Here is an 11,899-nt window from a genome sequence, read left to right on the forward strand (position 1 = left end):
GGATCTAGACTGATTGATAGATAGATAGATAGATAGATAGATAGATAGATAGATAGATAAGCTTTATTTCGGTGTCACTCCACAACACACAATAAAAATCCAGAGACAATATAAAAATACAGTATTGATTACAAAATGACCCGTTCCCCTTGACAAATTAAAGTGTTGGGGACCACTCAAAAAGAGAGTTGTGAGACACCAACTACTAAAAACATGAATAGAAACGCACATTATGGTACCATACAAACAAAAAAACAAAACAAAGCAAAACAATTATTTTATGAACTGGAACTCATAAGAGACAGTCTTCTATTGAGGATGAGGTGGCAGGCTTTGGCACATTCATTAATACAATAATAATAAGAGAGTAAACATATATATTGCTTAAAAACTGACTTACATGTATACAATAATTGATTGATTGATTGATTGACTGATTGATTATTTAAGCAATATATCACTCCAGTCCGTGGTATATGCTCATTATACCACGGCTAAGGGGCGTTGTTCGGCCCGACGCGAAGCGGACTGGAGTGATATATTGCTTTTATAAAACGGTTACCAATAATGACAATATGAAAGAGGAATACGCAATCAATTTTATGTAGTTTTATTCAACCAGAAATCCATATTATCCAATAAAATAGCCTCACTGTGAAAAAAATAGTCCCACCTCTCAGGACGTTAGCTCCAAGTAGCTCTGCATCTCGTCTTTTCCTCTGTCACTCCTCAGTCCCCTCTACCATTGTTAACCCTCCCCGGAGGTGAAAGTTCACCTTAAACATGTCAATTCAACTACTTTAGTCCATTTTTTAACATCGTAAAAACATCAGCTGTCTTTTGCTATGGACTGCAACAGTCCGTTGTCATGGATACATGACAACAACTTCCATTCATACCAGTCATAGAGTGCTGAAGCGGAAGCAGCCCCATGGGTCCTCAAATCGAAAAAAGTCTCCATACGAATGAACGGGAGTCCAAGATTTATTTCGCGATCCGTTTGAATTGTGCCATGACAAAAAACTCTGTCCTCTACCTGTTTAAAACATCACGTTTCATGCCGAGAAATCAGCAGTTTATCGTAAAACGGCAACAGAAGAATGTATTTTGTGTGACGACGCTCTACGGACTATAGATCTGCGTCCCACAAAAAATACGTCACCAACTGACACGGGAAAGGGCGGCATTTGGTGACGTCACCTACGCGACTTGTAGTCTTTCTGGTTACAGACTCTTCGGGATTTTATTTTACAATAGTTTTACAACAAACGGCTGATTTCTCGGGATGAAACGTGATGTTTTAAACAGGTAGAGGACAGAGTTTTTTGTCATGGCACAATTCAAACGGATCGCGAAATAAATCTTGGACTCCCATTCATTCGTATGGAGACTTTTTTCGAATTGAGGACCCATGGGGCTGCTTCCGCTTCGGCACTCTATAGTACGTGCCCGATGCAGAGTGATAGCTTACGCTGTGATAAGGCTTTAGAATAGTAGCCGTGGTATATATATGCTCATTATACCACGGTTAACAGCCAATCAGATTGCCGGATTTCACCTTTCCGTTTTATAATCTTTATTAGCCAACGCACAAACAACAGGCTAGTCTTTGTGGGGTCCTTGTAGCAACACATTAGGGCTGGGACGATACGCTTTTCTCCCGATTCAATTTTTCTCGATTTTTAGTCTGACACCAGTGAAACAGTTGAATGATTATGATTGTCTATAGACTATTCCAGGAACCATATTTCCCCCCAAAATACACATCACATGTAAGTCAGTTTTTAAGCAATATATATGTTTACTCTCTTTTCAAAAGCCTGGACTGCATAAAAGAGGCAAAAATAAAAGAGTATAGAAAAAACAGGCTTCTGAAACCTTTCTGACAAAATGAGATATAGACTGAGGGAAACTGCTACATTTTAACATTTATCTGCACACAAAGTGCGCCGTGCAGCTGCTGGAGCAGATGGAGAACTACGGTGGGTCAACATCTGGATCGAGCCGGATCAGTCCTCTCTAGATCGTTGTAGCACCGCATTATGTAATAACGTAATCAATTTGCACCTGATGATGTAATAACACCGCAATGATGTAATAACACCGCAAAACAAAACAAAACAGACAAACTTCCAAGACTAAAATAGATGCAGGCAAACCGGAGTTACACCATGACTAGACGGCGCTAGCGATAGCGACAACGCTAAAGTATGGGGGCAATTCTTTCAACCACAACAAACACTCAAAAAACAATCAATTATCTATGGTTCATGACTCGAATCCTTATGACACACCACTGAACCCATAAACTGTACGGTTATACTGAGTATAAACAGTATAAACTGTGTGTTTTTGCATGTAGTCACTCACCTCAGACAGACGAACTGAGGTGAGATGAAACATCCTGGAAAGACATTACTATCCGATCACAGAGCGCCTGCTCTCCCCGCCACAGAAACTAACACTTTTTCCTTGTTGTGATGATTTCTTTACAAAACTAAACGGTCAGATATATTTTGGATATTACCACTGCACTGCTCCACCGTTTATTTTTGTAAAGAAATCATCACAACAAGGAAAAAGTGTTCGTTTCTGTGGCGGGGAGAGCAGGCGCTCTGCGATCGCTTTCCAGGATGTTTCAGAGTTCGGCTGTCTGAGGTGAGTGATAACATGCAAAAACACAAAGTTATACTGTTTATACCGCGCTTTATACCGTACAGTTTATGAGTTCAGTGGTGTCTCGTTAGGATTCCAGTCATGTACCATAGATATTTGATTGTTTTTTGAGTGTTTGTTGTGGTTGAAAGAATTGCCCCCATGGGAGCGTGCCTATGTTCCCACAGCCCTATGTTCCCACTGGACTCTCTCTACCTATCTGGACTCTATCTGGCCTGTCTAGCCTCTACCGGGTCTTTTTACTAAACTTAACCAACTCCTTTCTTCATTGCCTAAACCCAACCAATGGTGGGAACATAGGGCCTAATTTTCAGTGACAACAAAAGTTAAAAATGTGGGAACATAGGGCTGAGGGAACATAGGAATGACCCCGCCCCCATAGGTTAGCGTTGTGGCTATCCCTAGCGCCGTCTAGTCATGGTGTTACTCCGGTTTGCCTGCATCAATTTTAGTTGCGTGTTTTGCTCCCCCCAACACTGGCTGACCATCAGGACAACGATTTAGGAGTCAAAAATGGCCGGAATTCTCCTTTAAACAAACCAACACAACAACACATCATGCTCCGACATCCAAAATAAGTCTGGATTCTTCCTCTCTAACAAAGTCTGTCTCAGTTCATGACGCGAAGGGGAACAGAAAATGTGATTCAATTTCAACAGTATTAAAGTCACATAAACGCTGTAGAAACGCCTGTCTGAGTTGTATTTTAAATGGTCGCTGTGTTTCAGGTATCATGCCCAACGTGACGACCAAGGTCCTGCTGGTCCAGATCTTCGGGGAGAAGGGCCACCCCATGAGGAAGTACCAGCGCATCATGTACTGGTTCCCCAAGTTCAAGAACGTGAACCCGTTCCCGGTCCCTCACCAGCTGCCCGAGGACCCGGTGGACCTGGCTCGCTTCAGCCTGAGCCGCATCGCCAACGACCGGGACGCCAAGGTCACCGTCTACCAGGTACACAGTGGAGGGGTCGGAGTATCTGTGTGTGAAATATAGAGCTTAAAATCGTTTAAAAGTTGACGTGAGGCAAGAAAAAGTTTGTCAAACCTGATCTACACGGGTTTATTCTCTGGTTCCTTTTAGTTTTGTTGGTAACCCTTTAATTTACAGGCTGCTAATTACGCGATAATGTCAAGAAATAGCCAGGAAATAACAATTAATTTCGTCATAATAATGTCTAGAAATAATGGTCAATTTCACAGTAATGTTGGGAAATATAGCCAAGAAATTGATGGATTGCGTAGAAATAGCCCAGAAATAATTGATTGTAGTTGACATGCAAGCACTTGCAATCTTTTGTCTTTATGGAAAACATGACATTACATGAAATTTACTGATATTTCTAGGCTATTTCTTGAAATTATTACGCAATTACTTGTTATTTCTTGACATTATCACATAATTAGCAGCCTGTAAAATTAAAGGGTCACAGTTTTGTTGTTATTTTTTGTTAAATTACAAAAGTTGACAAAGGTCTGTCCAGGTTCCAGAGCTGGACACAATCTTGGACCCAATATCTAAAATAAACATTTTGACAGACAGAACTTCTTCATATTTGACCCATATTTTCAGTTTGAATCCAGGATGAAATTTACTTTTTTGCCACAAATCAAAGACTTGGCACAATATTTGAGAGTTTATTCGTCACATAAAATAATACAAGATCATTGCAGTGAAATGATATGCAGGTTAAAAACATGACAGGACAACAACATTAACCTGACTGGAAAAAAGCTAAAAACAAAGAAATGCTAAGACACACTGTACTGAATTGATATATTCTAAACTAAGCAACACAACAATTCTTAAGGAGTAACTCTGGCTGCATCCAGCCAGATGTTAGCTGGCCCGTTAGCCGCACTGAGGGGGCAGGGCTAACAGTGGTGGTTTGTGAGGAAGGCTGCCTCCAAAAACGTCATCAGCCTCCATCTCAGCCAATAGCAAAATTCGATTGTAATAGCCGTGTTTCAACCCATAGAGGGCAGTCACTCTGACATTTTTACAACAAAATACACCAAATTGAAATATTTTGACTAAAGTTGGACCAGAATCAATCAACAACACTACTTCATACCCAAATATATGTGTTTTCAGCAGAAAAAAGTGGTTTAGGAGTTTAGTTACTCTTTAAAATGCGTAGCGCCAAAGTGACCGTGCTTATTATGGTTTCAATAATTGGCTGGATGAAACTGCGAGGTGTTTTTTTCTACTTCAACACAACTCAGACGGTTCTGGTTTCAGCCAAAACTGTTGTGTCTGCTTTTATGAATCAGTCTGGTCGTCTTCTCTTCCCACCAGCTGCCGTGTACGGATATCACAGAGAGCGGCGAGGAGATAGAGCTACCACATATCGTAGGTATGGAAACACAACAATAACAACAGTAAGAACAGTGGATGGTTTTACAAGCATCAAACCAGGAAGCTGCATCTTTCCTCCTCCTCCGTACCAGTTCTCCGTGTGTTGACACCACTTCCCTCTCCGTCTCTCCGTCCTCAGGGATCCAGAGCCCCGACCAGATGGAGCTGCTCTCCAAACACAACGTCAGCCGGCCGGTGTTCGTGGAGGGGCCGTTCCCTCTGTGGCTGAGGAAGAAGTGTGTGTACTACTACGTCCTCAGAGCCGACCCCACGCCGCCCGAGGAGAAGGTGAAGGGTTAAAACTAATAGTATTATTATTATTACACTGACTTACAAACAGGTGCATCTCAATAAATTAGAATATCATGGAAAAGTTCATTTATGTCAGTAATTCAATTCAAAAAGTGAAACTAACACATTATATAGATCCATTACACACAGAATGAAACTGAGCTCCAGTGTGTAACAACAATTGTCCCGGTTTATTGGCAAAATCTGAATATACTACCCATGAATATATTTGTATAAGTGTATAATCGCTATAAAATTAAAATTTGTTTGGTTTTTGTAGCCTTATAATTAATCTTTTATATCTACATACAGTATAGAAAGGGTCTTGCTTTAGAAGAGTGTCGCCATCTTGTGCCGCCATGTTTGTACAGCAGCCCGAACAAAAAATCCAGCCAACCAGAGAGCACGATTCAAGAGTTTTGCGTGCATAAATAAATGAATGAAGAAGGAGAAGGAGTAGGAAACAGTGGAGAGAGTGAGTTGGTAGTTAGTTGGTGCAGAACAGTGAGAAAAATGGTGGAAGACGCCATTTCCACACAAGTTTTCTTTGGTCCTCGGAGGCCACCGTCACTTTGCCGACGGGAGGGGTGCGAGTGAGCGCTGCAATCTAAAATCTGAGCGCTAGATATCACGGCTTTCCCCCCATTTTACCCATTGGACCTTTAATTTCTTTTAGTTGTAATGATTATGGCTTCACATTTAATAAAGACCTAAAATTAAGTATCTTAAAAGAAATTGAATATCACAACGGACCAATTTAAAAAAGCATTTTAAATATGAAATGTCGTTCTTCTGGAAAGTTCGTCCATCTATATGCACTCGATACTTGGTTTGGGCTTTACCATGATATTCTAGTTTATTGAGATGCACCTGTAGATTAAGACTTAGATCAGTCTTTGTAACATGTGTTTCTGTCTGTGCAGGTTGAGGAGCCGTACGACCCCGAGCGGTGTCTGGACTATCCCCTGCAGCTGGACCTGGATCTGGAGCGAGACCTGGGAGACGACGAGAGCTTTGACGTAGAAGACTGTAAGAAGTTTACATTACAACTGTCTTTCTTCAAGTTTATTTGTCCGAATCTCTTCTGAAATTTTATCTTGCGTCCAAGAGATATGTTTCTCATAACAAAAAACATTACAAAATATAACACAATATAACACCAAACAAGACAAACATCAGGCATGTGACGTGCTCTATACGTAGCATCAAAGTCCCGACACTAACAGCTATTCAGGCCCTGACGAACCCAACTGATTCAACATTTTAGCAGACTGAGGAATAAAAGAGTTCCTCAGTCTATTTAATCCAGCTATAGGGTTAGTCTATATCTCCTGTTGGATGGCAGCAACTGGTATTCTTCAAATAAAACATGCATTCGTCTCGTATATGCAGCTCTAAAAATTGGCTCAAGTGTTTGGCCTACAATCTTTGAGCAGATGCTTGCAGATGCACTAACTCCATACTGCATAACACTGAGAACAATAGACTGAAAGAACAATAACAGACCTTAGTCTCCTATGGAAATAAATATGTAAAGAGGAGTATAAGAGGAACTATGCAGGATTTGTACCTTTATTAAACAGCTTTAGAGTCCTAGTTCTGGTTAAATCAATGACTTGTAACTAGTTCCAGGGAGAATGGAGGCTCTCTACCTTCCACCTAGTGTCTCTTGGCTGAAAACCAACCTTGTAAGATCAGAGCCTCCGACCCGGTGTCCCAGCTCTCGTCTCTGTGGCACTGTGACACAAACGCACCCCATAACCTGTAATCTCTTGTCTATGACAGATAAGACTACACAAATATACACATCGTATAAGATAAATAACATTATGTACCGCTTTATTGATTGATTTCTCGCCGGCTTCGTTGAAAACAAACGCACATGGAGGAGAGGAGGGTTAGCAACACAGAGGAGAAGAGAGTGGACTTGTATACAGGGTTCTTACGGATCCTTAAAAAGTCTTAAAAGGCATTGAATTCATTAATCTAAAAACAAGGCCTTAATTGGCATTAGAATGTCTTAAATCAATTTTTCAAACGTCTTAAAAATGTTAACACTTGGTAAGTGGGATTTTATGATTGTAATTAGTCTCAAATCTCAAAATAATTGGTAACATTCTGACATAGAGAAGTTAGTGGCGGCCGTCAACGCTACATTTCTTACCACCTCCAGCTCCCGAGTCAGTGTTTTTTTTTTTTCAGACTTTTTATGCATTTATTTTGAAAGGACAGCTGGAAAGAGACACAATCCAATGTTCATGTAGCAGTCACTTTACCTTGGAAGTGGGTAAAATTGTCCCTATAACCCTATGTAATTGATGTGGTGTTTTTTTTCTGCATTTGTGTTTATTGTGAAGTCGGTCTTAAATTTCATTTCAAGTGGCTTTAAAAAAGTCTTAAAAAGTCTTAAATTTAACTTGGCCTAAGCTGTAGGAAGCCTGGTATAGTTCCTCTTTAAATCATGAGCAACAGAAACCACCACGCTCATGTCCGTCATGTGATGCAGCTGCTCTGTGTCTCCTCTGTCTCCAGTGGACGAGGGTCCGGTCTTCGGTATGTGTATGACGGGCCGGGGCGACCAGGCCACGCTGAACCAGTGGATCTCCGGCCTGCAGCAGAACAACCCCGTCCTGGGCCGAGTCCCCACGCTGTTCCGCCTGGACTCGGGGCCGCGGGAGCTGCAGGGGCCGGCGGCGGCGGACAGCGGCGGCACGGAGTCGGAGTCGCGCCGCAGCCACAGGCCGGACGATGCCGACCGGGAGACACGGGAGTGGCAGGAGGAGGAGGAGGAGGAGACGAGGAGGAGCCAGAGGATGAAGTAGCAGGACAAGACCAAGACCAAGACTGTGTGGACAAAGACTGACAAAGAAATCATGACATACTGTCTCAGAGCTACCGGCTCGTTAGGTTAACTAGACAAATAAATTAAATTATAATCGTAAAACTAAACTGTGATTCCTCATTTTACTGCGTCAACGGTTCAACTTCACATCCACAGTGTCGTGACCTAAGGTAGAGGTCCTTCAGGGGAGTCTTAGAGACCCTTGTGGAGGTTTAATTGAGGGTTTTATATGAAGTTTATTTCAATATAACTCCGTCCATCTATAACTCAATGACAGAAAGTATGATTGTGTTTGTCCTGGTGAAATCAAATGCCTTTGATCCACCAAAATAGTAATGTTTGTTTTGTTTTTTTTGTTTTTTTCCACTGTCCTTAACTTTTTTCTTCTTTTTTTTTTTTTAAAGAAACATAAACATTTCCTCCACACCCAACGGGCTATCAAGAAAAGAGAAGAAAAGGGAAAAAAAACACAATTAAAAAGGGAGGATAATAATATTACTAACTTCCTAACTTGTTATATTAAAAAAAGACAAATATACAAGCTGAATATGCAAACATAACACACAGAAGGCAAAAAAAAAAGGCATTGTTGCACCTCAAAGGGTAATCAGAGACGTTATAAAAAAATTTAAAAAGAAGATAAAATAAAAAATAAAACAATAATGTTTAATAAAGTTTTTTGTTTGCCTATTTTTGGCTTTGCTATGTGAAAGACTTCAACCAGATGTCTCCATAGAGCTGATACCAGTGCAGGAAGTTACACATCATCGGCCTTTATTGGCTTTTTGATTCACTGGCAACATAATCTACATCTATTTATTTACAAAGTCAGACTATATCAATGTCATTATTGCACAAATAGGGAAGGGTGCTCTCTGATGTGTTTCTAATTTCATATAAAACATATGAGAGGAAGTTTTGTGCCGGACTACAAAAAAACAGAAAACACTGTTCCTCCGAAGGCATAAATATAAAAACAAACGTGTTTTACATGAAACAGAGTAAAAGAAAGTCGACGTTATGAAAGAAGAGACCCAAAGGTAGAAAAGGTTTATTACTTAAAAGGCATTTGAACATTCCCTTTGAACTGGTAAACAAGTCGGAGTTACATTCTCAGAAGGTAAATTAGCTTGGTCACTTCCAGCTATTTACAGTGTCGTGGCTGCGCAGGTCGTTCCACCTCCGCAGCTTTGTGCTCAAACAGAAAATAGCTTCTTTTTTTTACTCTTAATAACAAAAAAAACAAAACATGGGAATTCACCCAGAGTTCATCTGTGATATACAACAAACAGTTCATCCTTTTTTTTTTTTTACTACTCATGCAGGAAAAAACCTCTGGATCCTTGAAAAACTGACCAATGAGACACTTTTCTCTAACATCACACTACCTATGGATATGAACGATGCATGAGCAATAATAATAATAATCATAATCAGTTACATAACAGGAGGTTCAATAATAAATAATAAATAAAAGTCGATCGAAAACAGTCAAAAAAAATTTGGCATGTCATAATAACTACATTAGCATTTTTGTGTATTTACAGTGCAGGAGATTTACAGGCTGATATCATATGAACTGCAGGAGGATTTTTTTTTTTTTGCTTTCGAAATTTTTTACACAGGTGAGAAAGTTTCTGTAAAAAAGTTCTCGATACAAAAAAAAAGAAAAGAAAAAAAGTCGTCCAAAAGGATTATTTCTGTAAAGTCTGAGTGTTTGAACAGAACGGTGCAGGATCACATAGAAAAAAACCACGTGGACGTCTTACTCCGACGTGTCTGTGTCTCCAGGCTCTCGGAGAGAAAAACTTTGTACAAAAACTGACAGCAGCAGCTTTTATAGAAACAAATAGACCTCAGTCAGTATAAAAGTGTTTGATTCTTGTGCTGCTGTTGATCTCACAGCTGATGACGATGATGATGACGATGATACTGGGGGTTAAAAATCTGCAACTCACTGTTAAAAATGTCTCCGATATGATTCTGATCCTCCACAACCGATTTTACATTTATGTTATTTTTTATCCGTAGTAGTAGTAGTAGTGTTTAATTTGAACAGGTGAAAGTAGTCGGGGTCTTTCTAGCAAAACCTGAAATGACATCTTCCTCGTGCAAAATAAAAAGATGACATTTTTAAAAGGGATAGTTCAACATTTTGGCAAATTGGCCCATTGCCATAATCCCTATAGTCATAGCAATAGGTTCGTTACCTTCAATTGTCGGTCCTCGCATCAGAGGTTTTGCATGAATTTACCTCTAAAACAACTCTGTCTGGTAACGTTCTGTTATTATCTCATAGCGTGGTGAATGTGCAGGTCACAACTTGTCCACCAGAGCGTTTTGGAGTTGTTGGATTGTGTATTTGATGAGTTTGATGAGGGAAACCAAGAAATCCCATTAGCCTCCGTAGCGTAGCTCTGAGCAGCTCGCGGCTCTGCTCCACCGTTCTAAAAATAGCTTGCACCGACAATTAAAGGTAACAAACCTACTGCTATGACTATAGGGATTATGGCAATGGGACAATTTGCCAAAATGTTGAACTATCCCTTTAAGCAATAGGTCAAACCTGCTTGTGGACCCCAGTCAATTCACTCTGTCAGGAAATATAAAGCAACAGGCAAACAAGTCCTGAAAATTTGTATATATCAGATTAGGTTTAAAAATCAAAGGGAATAACTGAATACTTCAGATATCTGTGTTTCCCAATACGTCAAAAATATTTTAGATATTGTCACATAATCTTAGTTGTTTTAAAAAAATAAAAAAAAAAGAAGAAGAAGAAGTCCAGACTGACTTTCAGTAACCCACATTGCAGTCGTGCTAGGAAATGAGGTAAAGCTGCTTTCTGGGCTGAGTGCAGCGCTCTCCGACAAGGTGACTCTCCACAAAGGTAAAAAAACAAAAAACAAAAAGAACAAAACAAAACACTGATTCAACAAATAAATAGAAAGAGTTGGTTTTCTCTCCTGATCCGTGGTCTTCAGTCGACTCCTGCAGTCGTGTTCTCTGCTGATCAGTCTCTGTGTGCTTCTGCAAAACAAAGTCAATCAATCAAACATTGCAAAGATGCTCGTATAGATCTAGTAACGACAGATCAGTGTCGGCCAATCAGAACAGAGAAGGCTCTGAATCTCTCTGCTGACTGGCTGATCATTTTCTGAGAGATCTAATAAAAAATAGAGCAGATTTCAGAATAAAACACTCAGATAAACCAAATCCTGCAAAGTATTGGATGGTGGGTCCAGGTGGTGGGGGCGGAGCTTTAGGTGACTGCTGTTGTTGTGACATCACAAAGTGACAGGAAGTCCTGACGGCTGGTTTTACTCGGTTTTACTCGACTCAGTTTCTGAATACAGGCTGTGTGCATTTCTCTGCGGACTGAGGCTTTGATACTTTCACAGTATTAATATAGAACCTAGAGCTGCTTTATAATCACACTACACATGGACATCTACCTTTATACTGTATGGAGCTTTAACACAAACATCTACCTTTATACTGTATGGAGCTTTAACACAAACATCTACCTTTATTTTGAAGGAGCTTTAACACAAACATCTACCATTATACTGTATGGAGCTTTAATACAAACATCTACCTTTATTTTGAAGGAGCTTTAACACAAACATCTACCATTATACTGTATGGAGCTTTAATACAAACATCTACCTTTATTTTGAAGGAGCTTTAACACAAACATCTACCTTTATACCGTATGGAGCTTTAATACAAAC

At 40.1% G+C, this 11,899-nt stretch overlaps 1 protein-coding gene across 1 annotated transcript; it reads left to right on the forward strand.

Moving 5' to 3' along the window:
- Window positions 1–1,945: 1,945 nt before the first annotated feature.
- Window positions 1,946–8,181, forward strand: LOC146960725 (evolutionarily conserved signaling intermediate in Toll pathway, mitochondrial-like; the record flags this gene model as incomplete). The annotated part of the gene is made up of 6 exons (XM_085772117.1): window positions 1,946–1,982; window positions 3,405–3,628; window positions 4,973–5,030; window positions 5,172–5,320; window positions 6,247–6,352; window positions 7,856–8,181. Coding segments are annotated over 6 exons (864 nt in total), but the record flags the coding sequence as incomplete, so codon positions are not given.
- Window positions 8,182–11,899: the final 3,718 nt, after the last annotated feature.

Source organism: Trachurus japonicus, unplaced genomic scaffold, assembly GCF_045865225.1.
Source record: "Trachurus japonicus isolate A0001 unplaced genomic scaffold, Traja_1.0 AP030069.1".
Classification (NCBI taxonomy): Eukaryota; Metazoa; Chordata; class Actinopteri; order Carangiformes; family Carangidae; genus Trachurus; species Trachurus japonicus.